This window comes from Melospiza melodia, chromosome 27 (genome assembly GCF_035770615.1).
Source record: "Melospiza melodia melodia isolate bMelMel2 chromosome 27, bMelMel2.pri, whole genome shotgun sequence".
NCBI lineage: Eukaryota > Metazoa > Chordata > Aves > Passeriformes > Passerellidae > Melospiza > Melospiza melodia.
This window is the reverse complement of record NC_086220.1, coordinates 3,018,994-3,035,634: the sequence shown is the minus strand read 5'-3', so window position 1 is coordinate 3,035,634 and position 16,641 is coordinate 3,018,994. Positions and strand designations below refer to the sequence as shown.

The 16,641-nt window shown below is 51.6% G+C and overlaps 1 protein-coding gene across 1 annotated transcript in view; it reads right to left on the bottom strand.

The window, feature by feature from the left end:
• Positions 1–15,497, bottom strand: part of LOC134430142 (olfactory receptor 14A16-like) — a 125,671-nt gene extending 110,174 nt beyond the window's left edge. The window contains exons 1-2 of the mRNA XM_063177707.1: positions 15,306–15,497; positions 13,401–13,458 (exon numbers count right to left, since the gene is read on the bottom strand). Of these exons, the coding sequence (XP_063033777.1) occupies positions 13,401–13,458; positions 15,306–15,497 (250 nt within the window). The remainder of the gene's footprint in view (positions 1–13,400; positions 13,459–15,305) is intronic.
• Between the last annotated feature and the right edge of the window lie 1,144 nt (positions 15,498–16,641).

Here is a 16,641-nt window from a genome sequence, read left to right as displayed (position 1 = left end):
TTCCCCTCAATTTCAAGCCTCTTCCCTTGGCTGTGGTTTTGCTGGATAGTGGGTCAGGACAGTGAGAATCTCGTTCATCCATTCATTCACTGTTTAGGGTCCTGCAGACACTTCCTCAATTTCTCTCCAAGGTGACCTCAGAAAACCAAACAGAGCACAGCTCTTGTCCATCTGTTCAAGAATCCCCCAGGAGGACACTCTGGTGTCTCCTCCAACAGCACAAAGCAGAAAAACCCCTGAGGAAAATCTTCCTCCTTGGGTGAGTTCCACGGCAAACAGTCAAGGCAGTGGCCTGAAATGTTTTCTTAGCTGGGCCACAAGACATCTCTGATGGATCCACATTGTCCCTGGGCAAAGAGATGTGCAGAACCCTTCACTAATGCCCCAGAATGTCAAACAGGAATCACAGCTGTAGACAGCTCTCAGGAACCACTTCTCTGTGGAATTTTCTTCCTGAAAGCCCAGGATATCTGAATGTCCTCCTGGTGCCTCAGGGCCTGGGTAAACAGGGCTTGCCAGAGATGCTGGCAGGACACCAACACCCCCCCTCCTCACAGGGCACCTCTGTTACCCCAGTTAGCTCCGAGTGGCTGCCTGGGGACAGGTGCCCACTTCCCCATGTGCCTGGGATAGGCACATCCTGATCAGGGCCAGTGCTGCCCTGGTTCAGGCCCAGGGCACTGCAGAGACCCTGTGTGGGGAAAAGGGCCCTGGGGAGCTGCAGACGATGGCAGCCAAGGCCAGGGCAGGAGTTTGAGCCTTGCTGGGGATCGGGTCCCTGACACCCTGTGTGCGGCAACTGTGCAGAGGGGACATAGGTGCTCTGGGTGGGCACGGTGGCCATGGGTGGGACAGGGTGAGGGCAGGGTGGGGGACATTGCCCTCTGGACTCTGCTCTGGGGCTGCAGATGGGACTGGATTGGGGCCTGCAAGGAAAGGTAAATGGAGTGCTGTGGCTGTGGCAACAAGCACAGCTGAGGCATTGCCCAAGGCTCAGCCTTGTCTGCAAGGTGATCAACACTGCCCAGTGCTCCCAGTGAGTGCAGATCCCAATCACCTGCCTGCCCTTGACTCAAAGTCCTCCTACATTCCTGTTTTCCCTGAGTCTGGGGTCCTGATGCCCCAGGAAGAGGAGTCAGTGCCCACTGCTGTTTCCCTAAAGTGCCAGAGTGGGAACAGGGGCAATTCTGCTGGGACACAATGGATTTTGGGATGGGCTTAGCTCTGGGCTGTCCCACAGGGAAAGCTCAGGGAGGGGCGGGGCAGCAGAAGATGGGGGTACATGGCTCTGGGGGTGTTGGAGGGTGGATTGTGTTGGAGTCGGGGTTGTCCCCACCAGGGATCCATCTGCTCTCAGCTCCCCCATGCACAGACCAGCCTGCACCAGGCAGTCCCAGAAAGCCCAGGATGTCTGAATGTCCTCCTGGTACCTCAGGGCCTGGGTAAACAGGGCTTGTCAGAGATGCTGGCAGGGCACCAACACCCCTCCTCCTCACAGGGCACCTCTGTTACCCCAAATAGCTCCGAGTGGCTGCCTGGGGACAGGTGCCCACTTCCCCATGTGCCCTGGGATGGGCACATCCTGGTCAGGGCCAGTGCTGTCCTGGGCCCACAGCCAGGGCCATGACCCAGGTGCTCTGGGAGGGCTCTGTGGCTGCAAGTGTGACAGGATGAGGGGCAGGGCAGGGCATATTCCCCTCTGGACAGTGCTCTGGGCATGGAGCTTGGTCGGGTTTGGTGACTGCAGGGAAAGGGATATTGGGTTGTGTGGATGTGGGAATTGTCACTGCTGAGCCATTCCCCAGCCCTCAGCCTTGTCTGCAGGTGATCAGCACTGCCCAGTGCTCCCCAGTGTCTGCAGTGCCTGAGATGCCAATCAGCCACCTGATCACATATCCCTTGTTCCCTTTGTTCTCCCACATATTGGGTTTTAGGGCCGGGCTCAGCTTTGGGGTGTCCCCCAGGGAAAGCTCTGGGAGGGGAGGGTCAGCAGGAGATGGGGGATCTGGCACTGGGGGCTGTTGGAGGATGGATTGTGTTGGACTGGGGGTTGTCCCGACAGGGTCCCCAGGTGCCTTTGGCTCCCTGCCTGCCCCCCTTGGCCCCCCAGGTGCCTGGGCCCTTCCAGGGGCAGCTGCCCCGTGCAGGAAGCTGGAGGGATGCCGGGCGAGGGGGCTGGATCCGTGCCACAGGTGGGGTGGGATGGGCTCTGTGCCAGGGCTGGGCTTGTGGCCAGGGCTGGGGGCTGTGCCAAGCCGGGCTTTGGCCTGGGGGCTGGCAGGGAGGGTGCAGGGAGGAGTCCCGGCAGGGATAAAGGTGCTCCTCACCTGCTGCAGCCTCAGGCAGCGCTGCCCAGAGCCAGAGGAAGATGAAGGTGGCTGTGCTCAGCGTGGCCCTGCTCTTCTCCATCCTGCTGTGCCCCCCGGCACAGGCCAAGGTGAGGCACCAGCCAAACACTGTTCCCACATCCTGCCCTTTCTGGCCTCCCATCCCACCCTTTTGGTCCCTCCTCTGTGTCCAATTCAGGGTCCCCAGGTGCCCTCCCACTGACCATTCCTGAGGCCTTTCCTTCCATGTCCCCCCTCAATCCTTTGCCTTTCTTCCTGGCCACTGCAGAGGGGTCTCCCTGTACAATTCCCTGACTCACCCCCCACTCCCACACCATCTCCCAGTCCTGTTGCTTTTGTCCCCACCTGTCCTTGTTCTTCTGTCCCCACCAAGCCCCTCCCTTGCACTCCCATGTCCCTACACCTCAATTCCTTTCTCCTCCCCTGTACCTCACACCCTGCTCCTTCCACACCCCCAGCCCTGTCCCCTGGGCCCTCAATTGACCCCAGATCAGTGTTTTTGGGTCTCTCCTCACCTTAAACAGATCTCCTTGGAGGCCCTGAATTCCCATCCCTCTGCCTGTGCCCTGCTCCCTACCCCCGTGTCCCCTCAAAGCCCAAGGAGGTCCAATCCAGACCCTGCCTTTGTTCTCCTTTCCAGGCACTCCTGGAAGGAACCCGAGATGATCTCCAGGAGGTGAGTGCGCTGCTGGCATTGGAGGGCATCCCCTCAGGGAATTGTGGGGCAGTGGTGTCCCCCCATCTCTTGCTGGCACTGGGGACATCCCAGTGACCAGTGAGGTCTCCTGGTCTCTCTGCAGTTGGATTTAGACAATGTTGCAGTCCTGGAGACGCCTCTGATGGGTACCACAAGTTCTGCTGGTGTCAGACCCTCCCCTTGCGTGGCCACCACAGCCCAGGCCATCCCAGTCTGTCCCAGCACAGCCCAGTGCACCCCTCCTGACAGCCCAGACAATGCCCTGCCCCAGGGCTCCTCCCCAGGGAAGCCTTTGCCCAGGGCCCTGCTGCATTCCATCCCTGTCACCCCAGGACCCCCTGGATGAGCCAGGACGCAGCCCCTTCCCCAGCTGTGCCTCTTGGCCAGGAGCCCAGTGCTTCTGGGCAGCAGCACAGCAGCTCCTGCACCCCATTGCTGCCACAGCCCCTTCCCCAAGGCCCCCCCTGCTCTCCCCTGCCACCCAGTCCAGCCCAATGCCCTGAGTGTGTCTCTAACACTGTCTTTATTCCCAGTCCACTCTGCGTTAAGTATTGAAGCAGGTGTTTTCTTTTCTGGGGCAGCAGGACCCGCCTGACCCATGAGGAGGTGAGCTGTGCCTGCAGGGACAGGGGTGGGGATGAGGCCCCTCTCCCATCCCAGTGGAAACAGAGGGGTGACGTTTTGGGCTTTGTGTTTTAGGATTCTAAGTGGTGCTGACATCTGTGTCCTGTCCTCCTCCAGTGGCAAGAGGAGATGATCGATCTTGGAAAATCCCTCTGAGCCCAGGGCCATTTCCCCTGAATAATAAAAAACCCTGTCAGCAAAGCTGTGTTCTGTATTCATGTCTCTATGTCTCCCTCCATGCGTTTGTCCTTGTGTCTGGATTTCCGCTCTCCTGCTCTCTCCCGGTGTGCAGGGGAGCTCGGCCTAGGTTCTGGTCACTTCATGCCAGGCTCTGCTGCCCCTACACCATCCCCCCACCCAGGTTGTTTGCTGTGGGTTGTGTGGGGTCTGGTGGTGGCAGTTTGAGTGGGTGGGTGGGTGTGCAGGCAGAGCCAAGAGCAGATGCTGGCTGTGATCACCACTGTGGTGTTGTGGGTCCAATCCAAAAACAGTTTAAAAAATATATTTCCGAAGGAGTTTCTTTCTTCAATGTAGAAATGCATCTATTAAAAAAAACGGAAACAGTTTATTTTTGTCAAAAAATATATTTATTGATGTTGAAATTTGGGTCTGGGTTGGATGGGGCTGCTGGGTCTACCCAGTTCTGTGGTGGAATGGGACTCTGGGGTTTCCCCATGTCTGGGGTGGAAGAAGGATGCCAGGTCTACTTTATCTGGATGTTCCTTGGGGCCCAGGTGTGTCCAGCTCGGGAGGGTGGTACTGGCCGGCTGCAAGGTCTGCCTGGTCCCTGGGCCAGGTGCGGCTGCAGCCATACCCAGAGATGTGAGGGTGGCAACACTGCTCTGCCCAGCTCTGGTGGGACTAGGACCAGTTTCAGAGTGGGCGAAGAGACCGGCTGTCACCAATGCTAACCAAGGGCTTGCTGGTTTTCTCTGCCTCCAGTTACTCCATTGAGGGAGCCGCTGCCGCTGGCACCGCCCTGGGGAAGCCTCACAGCAGAACTGGCGCAGGGCATTGCCCTGGCAGAGGGGCAGGGAAAATGTCCTGGCTATGAGCAGCAGAGCAGAGAGAAACTCACTGGCCCAGGCAGCTGCTGCTGGGTGGGGCCAAGCTCTGCTGCCCAGGAGGGTACCAGAGTGACCACAAGGCTTTGCAGATGGAGACAGAGCAGACATAGGTCATGATGGGGAGAAGAGAATATTCTGCTCCAAGGCAGAGGAAGAGGAAAATTACCTGTGCAGCCCATTCCCCTCAGGAGATATCCCTGGTATCCTGGAGTGTCTTGGGCTGAAAAGCAAGATGTAACCAGAAGTATTTATTCTATCATCATCGGTTGAAATCAGGTGAGCCAGTGTTCTTTATCTCTTCCAGACCCATCTCTCATAACTCTGGAGGGGATATTCTCTGTTAATGGGCCACCTGCTAAAATCAGGTGAGGCAGTTTTCTTTATCTCTTCCCAACCCAATCCTCCCTCCAGGGAGGTATCTTCTGTTAATGGGCCACTGAGTCTACCTGCATGACTGATAAAAATTACATCATCCCATTGGGAGATGCTCTGCCCAGGAGGAGGAGCCAAGAATTCCTATCTGGATATAATCTGAAATTTGGAACATGACAGGCAGCCTTTTCCACTGGATTCCCAGAGGAAGACCAGGCCCATCTACACCACCACTGGATCTTCAGAGGAAAACTACACCCTTCTACAGGATCACTGCTCCAATAGAATCACATCTGTCACTTTAGGAGGACTTCAGCCACCATTTAATAGGACTGCTACCAACACCCTGACCCAAGAGGGTGTCAGGTCGTCTTCTGGCTCTGGCAGTGTTGTTTTGTATTACTGCATTTTTCTTTTTATTTTTCCTAATAAATAGCTGTTATTCCTATTGCCATATCTTTGCCTGAGAGCCCTTTATTTTCAAAACTATAATAATTCAGAGAGAGGGGGTTTGCATTTTCCATTTCAAGAGAGGCTCCTGCTTTCCTCAGCAGACACCTGTCTTTTCAAACTGAGACATTCCCACAGCATAGTCCTGGAAAAGCTGTTGCCCATGGCTTGGACAGGAGCACTCTGTGATGGGTTAAGAACTGGCTGGGTGGCCTAGCCCAGAGAGTGGTGGTGAATGGTGCAGCATCCAGCTGGCAGCCAGGCACCAGTGGTGTCCCTCAGGGGTCTGTACTGGGGCCAGTTCTGTTCAATATCTTTACTGATGACATGGATGAGGGTGTTAAGTCTACCATTAGCCAGTTAGTAGATGACACTAAGGCAGGAGTGTGTGTCAAGCTATTGGAGGTAGGAGGGCTGTGCAAAGAGACCTGGAATGGTTGGATGGATGGGCAGAGTCCAAGAAAGTGATGTTTAACCAGTCCAAGTGCCACGTCCTGCATTTTGGCCACAATAACCCCCCTACAACGTTCCAAGCTGGGGACAGTGTGGCTGGACAGTGCTCAGGCAGAAAGGGCCCTGGGGGTGCTGGTGACAGCTGGTTGAATATGAGCCAGCAGTGTGCTCTGGTGGCCAAGAAGGCCAATGGCATCCTGGTCTGGATCAGGAATGGTGTGGCCAGCAGGAGCAGGGAGCTCATTCTGCCCCTGTACTGGGCACTGCTGAGGCTGCACCTTGAGTGCTGTGTCCAGTTCTGGGCCCCCAGTTTAGGAAGGACGTTGAGATGCTTGAGCACATCCAGAGGAGGGCAACAAGGCTGGTGAGGGGTTTGCAACACAAGCCCTGTGAGGAAGGACTGAGGGAGATGGGGTTGTTTAGCCTGGAGAAAAAGAAGACTCAGAGGTGACCTTACCACTCTCACCAGGTACCTGACAAGGTGGTTGTAGTCATGTGGGAGTTGGTCTCTTTCTCCAAGCAACAGCTCAAGAGAATGGGAGGACACAGTCTCAAGGTGCACCAAGGGAAATTTAGGTTGGATGTTACAAAAAGTTTTCCTGAAAGAGTGATAAAGTACTGGAGTTGTCTGCCCAGGGAGGTGGTGGAGTCACCATCTCTGGATATGTTTAAAAATGACTGGATGTAGCACTCAGTGCCGTGGATTTAGTTGAGGTAGTGTTAGGGCACGGGTTGGACTTCATTATCCTAAAAGTCTCTTCCAACCTAGTGATTCTGTCTGTGAAAGTATTGTTGGAATCACCAGCCAATGATGTCCAGATATAAAGTGAAACAAATTTAAGGTAAGAGCTGCATAGCTTCTGTCCCAAAACCTGGCCCACGGGTTTGTACTGGGCAAAGATCATCAAGTGGTCAAGGGCTCCACTAGCAATCTAATACTTCCTCTCCTTAATTTGCGACAAACTAAAATTCTAGACCTATAAAATGGGGCCATTGGTACGCTTATTCCAGGTATCAACCTGCACCCAGGCCAGCATTTCTGACTGGGTAGACCTGGGATCCAGAAATTTGAAATTAGACCCCTTGTACACCCGTTGTCTGCAAATTTACCATCTGCCCCCTTAGATTTGGTGGAAAATGAAATCAAACTGGTGACATAGGAATTTTTTAACTAGGGAGTGTTTGAAATGAATGAATGTGTTCACTTGTCTACAAGTTGGGAGAATTTGACCAGGCTGCCAGAGGTGCATGAACATCTTACACATCATCGAAGTATGGGAAAAGACAGCTGTCTCCAGAGGACCAATGAGCTGTTGGTACTTAACCACAGGGAAAAAAGTGGTGAGCATGAGAGAGAAAGCACAATGGAAACATCACCTCCTCAGCTGGAGAACAACATGCTGGCAATATCCCCACCCACGCCAGGAACCATGTTAATCATATGCCTTAGGGCATTCCAACAGTGATGATTCCTGACAAAAATCCACCATGTCCAGGCTGTGGAACCTGTATGGACTGTGTGTTGGGCTTAACTGAACACCTGAAAAGAGCCTACAGCAAAAGGAGGGTTTGTTTTCAATCTGCTAAGTACAGGAGGAAAAACAGTAACTAACACAGTATTGCATGTCATCTTCTAAATGCAGGACAATGGCTGAAATAGCTGCAACTGGGTAGTGGATCTGTGAGCCATGGGGATGGTACTTCAAAACAAAAATCAGTCTGGAACAACACAAAAGATTGGTACATCCAATTGTCAGAAATTGGGAAAGGATTGTTGCTTCCCATGCAAAGGAGACCTCCACCCGCTTGAGGAGCTCACAAAAGGTGTTGGACCAAGAAGGAAGAACATCTACTGATCAGGTTAGAAGCTCTGTTTCAGGGAAACAAAAACATCAATAAACTCATAGCTGAACACATTCCATCCAAGACAGCAAAGCAAATTCCTGACAAAAGGAGACTGTTCCCCAGAGAACCAGCGGTGGGTATGAAAACAGAACCTGGCATGAGTCATTGTCCAGAAAATTAGGAGGAACAGCTGGGGAACATCAACTAGCAAAAGGAGGGGTAGCTCAGGCCCATTATCAGAGAACTCCTGGTGAATGGCTTTCAGCTGGGAAACTCAACCCCTTCCTGAGGGCATTAAAGCAGTTACTTAATGGCCAGGAGATGACATCACTGGTCAATGAGTCAGTGCAGGACTGCTTCTGATGGCTGCATATGGTAAGCCAGATAAGAACATCAACCACAGATAAGAACAAAATAGGGACCCAAGAAAGAAACTTGAGGTCGCCAGAAGTGGACCATGAAGAGAGCAATATCAAGAGAGGTAATTAGCTGTGCTTCTAGCACCTATTCCATCTAAATAGGGGGAAATTAGCCAGGATTATTCTGGATGATGTTGAATGTTTGTCCAGTGGCATTCCACCCAGCAAAGTTTATTCAGAAGTTAAACTCAAAGGGCAGTCGAACCGAACCCCCAAGATATACTGTTCTTGGTTGGGGGAAGGGCGGCTGAAATTAGGTTTCCATGGAGGGGAGAAGAATAGGAACAGGAGGAGGGGGTGAGACAGTTCCATTGTTTTCATGGCTGAATGCTCACAGGTATGTTAACTTTTTCCCCCTCCCTGAGTTGGGAGGGAGTACAGTCCCAGTCTCTGGAAGGAGGTTGCCAGGGGGGTGCCATGGGGGTGCCATGGGGGTGCCAATAGGGTGCCAGAGGGGTTCTTGGTTCCTTGATGAGGGGATTTGCATCTCTGTTGGTCCGTCACGGTGGTTGAAGACAGGCAAGAGGGGTCTTCTCATGGAGCAGGGGGGAAAGCCACCCTAGAGCTCAGTCCAGCCAGCTCAGGAGTTTGGAAGAAAGTCCAGTTCAATTGTCCAGAAAAGGGCAGCATGCCCCCTTTGAGTATAGCATGGCATGTTCTGCAAACACCACTTGTGAACACACTAGATAAGCATGAGACTTTCTTTCCCAACTGGTTCAACAGTTTTAACCCTTCGGTAGTCTTTTCTCATGACAATTGTGAGGCAAAAAATGAAGGATTTTCGGATGGACTTCTACATATCCCAAGGCTGTGCTATTACAGACTTTAAGAAGGGTAACATCAGCAATTTCTAGATCTCGAGATACAGAGGCACACCTCACAGAAAACTAGTAACAGCACTGCAGCTGTGGGCCAATGTCTACACAAGGGAATTCCTGGCAAGAGGAAGATAAGATCAATGCATCAAAAGCTGCAGACACTGCAAGCCTGAAAATGAAACATGCTCCCACATCATTAGAAACTGTCCAACAACACAAAAGGCTAGGATTAAAAGACACAACTACATCTGTGACATATTAATCAACAAAGCTAAAAAGGACACTGCTTCAAGAACCACATTGTGAGGGAACACAACAGTGAACTACATTGCAGATCTGATCTTTGCAAGAGAAAAACAGGCATTCTGGTGGCTGTGACAATTGGATATGAATGCACTGACACATTTTTACAGAAGCTGTAACCCAAAAGGTGAGTTTTGCACAGCCTGGTTTTTGGTAGCAGGGGGCCCACAAAGATGGCTCCTGTAGGAAGCTGCTGAAAGTGTCGACCATGTCCAGCAGAGATAATCCTTAATGGCTCGGAGGAGGGACATGCTGCTGGCCAAAACTGGGCCAATGAGAGAGGCTGGGAATGCCTCTGTGATGACATATTTAAGAGAGAAATCAAAACAAAGGTTTTTGCATCTAGTCACAGGTTTTTGCATCTAGTTAAAGAAGAGAAGGAGGTAAGAACGTGCGAGGGAAAACAAGGTCAGTGGAGAAGGAGGGGGAGGAGGTGCTCCAGGCTCCAGAGCCAAGACTCCTCTGTAGGCCTGCCAAAACCCCTGTCTGTGTGGATTCCATGGCCTGGCACATCAGATCCACAGAACTACAAAGCTTTAGTAGATACCATTGCACAGTGTACACTGACGCCACCAAGGCACAAGAGTGCAGAACCTATTGGATCTCCGGAGTGACAAGGGGATGCCAGGAGTTGTCTGTAATAGAGACTCAGGTGAGCTTAACAGGAGACAGATGGCAAAAGCACCCCACTGTGACTGGCCCAGAGGCCCTGTGTATCCTAGGTATCAACTACCTCAGGAAAAGGTACTTCAAGATTTGAAAGGTTATCAATGGGCTTTTGGTGTAGCTACATTGAATGCAGAGAAGATCAAACAGTTATCCACCCTGCTTGGCCTCTCAGAAGATCCCTTTATTGTAGGATTGCTGCAGGCGCAAGACCTGTAAGTACCAATTGCTACCAGGACAGTGCACTGGTGGCAGTATCACACAAACCAAGACTCTGTAACTCCTATCCAAGAACTAACTCGACAACTGGAGAGCCAAGGAGTAATCAGCAGAATCTGCTCACCCTTCAACAGCCCCATCATGGCCAGTGAGGTGTCACAGTACAAGCTGGCTTGTACTGGGCAATTCATTTGGCTATAAATAAGAAACTCAGCTTGGCTCCATAAACAAGTCCCTGGCTGAGCTATGATTCTCCACTGAGGAGGATCAAAACAATGGACTGATAGGTAAGGCCATCAAAATTGCAATAGCTCAGATGGACCTAGACTGGGAAAGAAAGGATGAGCAATTTACAGCCCAATGGGCCCATGAAACATCAGGGCATCTTGGAAGGGATGCAACACATAGATGGGGTCTTGATCAAGGGGTGGATCTGACCATGAAGTCCATCAGTGTGAAACAATGCACTGCCATCAAGCAAGCCACATGAGTGAAGCATCTTTGGAGTGGAGGGCAGCGGCTGGGTTTCCAGTATGGTGAAGCCTGGCAAACTGATTACATTGGGCCATTGCCACCAACATGCCAAGGCAAGAGTTATATCCTCATCAGGACAGAGACTACAACTGGCTGGCTGGAAACATACCCAGTAAACCATCCCACTGCCCAAAACAATTTCAGGTCTTGAAAGACGCATTTTGTGGTGACATGGAACCCCAGCTAGAATTGAGTCAGACAGTAGGACTCATTTTCACAATAATCTTACAAACTCCTGGGCAAAGATGCATAGCTCTAAGTGGATATATCACATTCCCTACCATCCACAGGACTCTGGGAAGATTAAAAGATAAAATGGGCTGCTAAAAAGTATGTTCAGGGTATTAGGTAATGAGACATGGAAGCACTGGGATGCAAACTTGGCAGAAGCCACTTGGCTTAGTCAATACAAGGGTATCTGCTTACTGCCCTGGTCCCACCTAAACCAAGCCCTTAGACACTGTGGAAGGAGACAAGGTTCCTGCATTACACATAGGGAAGTGGCTGGGGAAGTCAGTGTGGATTTCTTCCCCCATGGGAAAAGGCAAACCCATTTGTGGGATCGTCCTTGCCCGAGGACCTGGGTGTACTTGGTGGGTGATTCGGGAGGATGGGGAGACCTTGTGTGTACTTCAAGGAGATTTAACCTTGGGGTAAGAATAACCTACAGCATAAGTTGTATGTTACAGGAGGTAGAGTAGCAGGAGGGAAGAACGGACATGGAAGAATGAATTTTGGCAAGGAGCAAGAAAAAGATTATGATGAACAGAGATGATGCCAGTGCCCAATAGTACACCATCAGGTGTACTATTTCTCCTGTCCTGACCTCACTCTCTGGTGAAATGGAGATCATCTGGAATAATATGAAAGGACAGGTGATAGTAGCTAATAAAATGTATGTTTGGTATAGAGAAGGCTTAAGGATTCTAGCAATGAGAGTATATAGACTATATGGGATCCAAGCATGACACAAATTGTATGGAATTGGGGTGGAGATTGTACTGGGTCTGACCAAGGTCAAGATCACTGGCCTTACAGTGCTGTGCTTTGCACTGGTAGCTGGATGGGTGTTGATAACAGACCAGTGTTTTGGCTACTGCCGAGCAGCGCTGCCCCTCTGACATTCCTTCCCCCACCAAAGGGGATGGGAGTGGGCAAGATCGTGGGAGGGGACACAACCAGTCCAGCTGACCCAAATTAGCCAAAAGGATATTCCATACCACATGATATCAGCTCCGGAGAGAGAGATCCTAAGCTAAGGGAGAGAGAAGGAAGGGGCCTATTCTTGAGTTTTCAACATCTGCTGTCCAGAGGAACTCTTATGTGTGCTGAATGCCTGCTTCCCAGGAAGTGTCCAAACATCACTGCTGATGGGAAGTAGAGACTGACTTTTTATTCTCTTTAGCTGCTGCAAGCACAAATCTCTGCTTATTTCTTTCTTTTACTGTAATAAAACTGCCTTAATTCACCCTGCTGGTTTTGCTCCATCTTATTCTCTGCCCTGTCCCATTGGGAGAGGGAGTGACAGACCGACTGAGTGCACACTTGGCACCCAGCCAGGGTCAACCCAATACAGTCAGGAAATACCAACATCTCCCCAAACAAATACAGGACCTCACCAATGCAGGATGTATCAGGTTTGCAGACTTTCCCACTGGACTTTCCCAAGTGGTTCTATGGAAACAGTGAGCTCCTAAAGGACCTAGGTCTCTCCCAAAGAAGGCAGGGGAAGACTGCTGTGCTGCTGGTCTCCAGAATGCTCTTTACCTCAGTAGATATTGTTCAGATGTTTGGAAGCAAGGCTAGCTTGGCTGGGTAGAGTTATTATCGTTTATGCAAATTAAAAAAAAACACAAAAAGTTAAAAGCTGGATGGCACATAAGGACAGTGGGAATGACACAATTCTTCCAAGGATGCAGCATTGTGTTTCACCCACATCGGAGGCTAAATTCTACTGATTTGGACCAAGGTGGATGGGACACCCATACTTAACCAGAAAAAGAACATTTAAAAATAAATGCTCAATAAAAAGCCAAATGCCTCATCATCTAATTAGTGACGTGAATGAAAAAAATGAATGAACAAGATTCCCACAGTCCCTACAGTCCCTACCTACTATCCAGTGAAACCACAGCCAAGGGAACAGGTTTGGCAGAATCAGCAGGGGAAGAAGACCTTGTTGAGACTGGTGCACTCTCAACAGTGTGGGATGACCCCCCGCTGGCATCCCAGTTGCCAGTGAAATAGCACTACTGTGATCGTTTTGGTGAGCTGACCTGGTCTCCTGGGTAGAGGAGGGAAGGCCTCCCATGCTGGCAGCAGGCAAACCATGTCTGAGACCCCAGTGGGTAGACCTGGCCTTCTGTGCCCAGACTCAGCATGCTGGGGACACAGGGTACACCTGGTCCCCTGCTCCAGCGGGGTGACACGGCCTCCCATCCCAGCGGAGGGCAGACCTGCTCCCTGTGACAGGACTTGGCCAGTGGGGACACGAGTGTTTCCCAGGCCTGGGTTCGGGTGCTGATGACTCAGTGCCTGAGCAGTTCCCAGTGAGCCCTGCCACACGTTCTTCCCCCCACCCTCACCTCCCTGAACCACCACCACCGCTCTCCACTCCCTGGTGATATCAGAGTTGTCTCCAGCCTGCTTGGAAGGAGAGAGATCACAAACAGGCACAGGACATCCACGGTGACATCCCAGAGCTCTTTCATCTTCCAAAGACTTGCAAGGTCACAGGCAGTCACTGGTGTCCATGAGGACAGCAGAGGTGTCTTGACATGCTAAGGGGCCCATTTGGCACAGGCACTCACTGAGGTTCTGTGGTGACATCCCAGAGGTCTCCAAGCTCCTAAAGAACATTGAGGTCATGTCCAATCCCAAGGGCTCCATGAGGACATCCCAAGAGTCCCCTGTTTGCTAAACTGCACTGACCTCACACGCTGTCACAGAGTCTCAGTGGCAACATCCCAAGTGTCTCCAGGCTGCTAAGCAGCCGTGATGTCACAGGCACTCATAGGGATTCCATGGTATCATCCTAGAAGTCTCCATGCTGCTAAAGAGCTGTAATGTCACAAGCACTCACAGGCTCTGCAGTGACATTCCAATGTGTCCAAGGTTGCAAAAGAACCATAAGGTCACATGCTGTTAGAGGAACTCCACAGGGACATCCCAGGGGGCTCCAGGCTGCTAAAGAAGTGCTTTGTCACAGCCACTCAGAGGGGCTCCATCGTGACAAGCCAGTGGCCGCTGTGCTCCTAAAGAGACGTGAGGTCACAGGCAATGACAGCAGCTCTGTGCTGACATCCCCTGTGTTTCTGCACTGCTAAAGAACTCTGATGTCACCAGCACTGACAATGGTTCCACGGTGACATCCCAGGTTTCTCTAAACTGCTAAAGAGCACTCAGCTTGTGAGATGCAAAGCTGTGTTTCACGTCAGGTACAAACAGGAGACGTGTGTACTTGCGAATGCGAAATGTGTGGACATCGACAATGAGAGGGCTGTGAATTCTAATAATAATTGAGGAAAATAAAGCATGGAAAAAGGCCTTTGAACCTATCTTTTGTTTGCAATTAACCCTGGTTGATTTAGGAGCATTGGAATTAAGGTGTTAAGGATGTTGCTTTTTGCTTGCATTTAATCCATAAAAAGATCTGCAATAATAACCTTTTGAAGTATAATGTTAGAATATTACTTGTATCATTGAAACTATAGCTTTGGAATATATATAAAAGAAATATGCTTATCTCTCGCCTTATTGAAGCAGAGAAAAACAGCTTGAGAAAGGAAGATGAACATCACCTCAATGATTTAGGGTTTTGACCAAAGAGAAGCTGGACATCACTGTTATGAAATTTAAAGTCTCTGCAATTAAAAGGTGGACCCACATCTGAGGAGCTCAACCCCACCAGATGGGATTTGTCTTTCTTCTTTCGGAAACTGGACTGTCACCATCTGGGGATACTCCTTTGAGATACATCCTGAGAAATTAAAATCACAATAATGTATAGAATTGTGATGTAATATTTTGGAATAAAATTTGATGATGAGTAAAAAATTGGAAATAGAAATTGCTGAAATAAAACTGATAAGTACCCCTATAAATACCTTTAACCATCAACTATCGGTGTGCAGTTGGAGGGAAAACTTCCCCCACTGTACCCAGGGCTGTATTGCTCATACTTTACCATATTAAATAATAAATTGATTGCTGCTTGAATATTGGCCTAGTCAAACTTCTTATTCATAACAATGCTGAGCAACGACATCACAGACTTCTCTCTCCAGCTTATATGAAAGGGTTTCATGGGTGTTATGAGTAACACCCCTGAGCATACGGAAAGCCTGAGAACCCCCTGGCAAAGCCATCACACCTGCTGTGTCCCGGTCCTTGGGCCCCACAGGGACAAAAGGAGATGATTGACTTGGAGCCAGGTCAACACCACTCGCCCCTGCATCCCCTGCAGCACCAGCAGAGCCAGAGGAGCCCACTCTGTGATCCTGCACATGCCACAAGGACACAGGCTCATTCATCTCGTCGGTCTTAGTTTTGGCTTCTCGCCAGAAACGCACAGGGTTCCTCAGATGCACGCTCACCTGGCACGAGGGAAGCATCCACAAAATCGACGAGGAGGGGGCCACGGCCCCGAGCACCCACCGGCCTCCCGCCGGCCGTGTCGGCATTCGCACTAAAGGTAAGTACCTCAGCGCCTTGTCACGCTGCAGCCCTGGCAGGGGGCACCTTGGCAGGCACAGGTGCCAGCATGGCCTGCAAACCTAGCGTGGGCTGGGACGAGACCGGCGCGGGGCCCCCAGCCCTCAACATGGGGGAGGAGCGGGATGCCGAGAGAGGTGGGGCCCGCGGAGCCACATCACTGCAGGGCAGCACAAGGGAGCTCGGCACAGCCCCTGTGAGTGTCCATCCTGAGCCGCAAGACTCCACAGCGGGCACCACCCCGACCGAGAGGAGTGGGATGGCTTTCTGCCCAATGGAGCGGGGCCGGACGGAACACCGGCCACGGCACCACACTCGACAGCTTCCACCGACTGTGCATCCCCAGCAGACTGCACAGACTCAGAGATGGGTGAAGCAACGCCACCCACCAATGAGCCCAACTCGAAGGCGGTTGAACTTGCCCCTGCTGTGCTCAGGGGGAACGTCGTGGAAACACCGCAGTTCGGACACAGAGTCGTCACCGAATCAGACTCAATCTGAAGTGGAGGCTGATCCTCAAGTGCTAGGAAGACACAAAGAGAGGGCAGCACACCCCCTGCCCCGCTGCCCGCATGGGGCCGGGCAGGGCGAGGACAGCCCACTGAATCCACAGACCCCCCCAGAAGCCCATGGGGCTCCTCCCCCCCGACTCAGCACCAGCTGGCCAGGAGCCCAATCCATCCCGGGGGAACAATCGGCATCCCCCCATTTGGACTCGTATCCCAGCACACCACCCCAGGGCGGGGGAGAGAGCTCCACATCGCACAGAAACTCAAACTCCCCCTCGTCCACGTCTGAGACAGAAGGGCTCCTCTGGGAACTCCAAGAGGTACAAGAACCAGACCCTCACCAAAGCTCCTCACACTTTTTCCACTGCACCAGCAGCGATCCCACATCTACGGTGCAATCATCAAAGAGGGCCTCCATGAGGCAGACCCCCACGAGAGACCACTCCTCCCTGAAGAACACCTTCACAGGGTCCAAAAAGAGCTCTTGCTCTCGGGCCCACAGAAACAATCTCTCAAAATCATCCCAGGAAATAGAAACCTGTTTCCACTCCAGGACCCCCCCTCCAAAGATCCAAAATGAGGGAATCCTCCTTGAAACCCATAG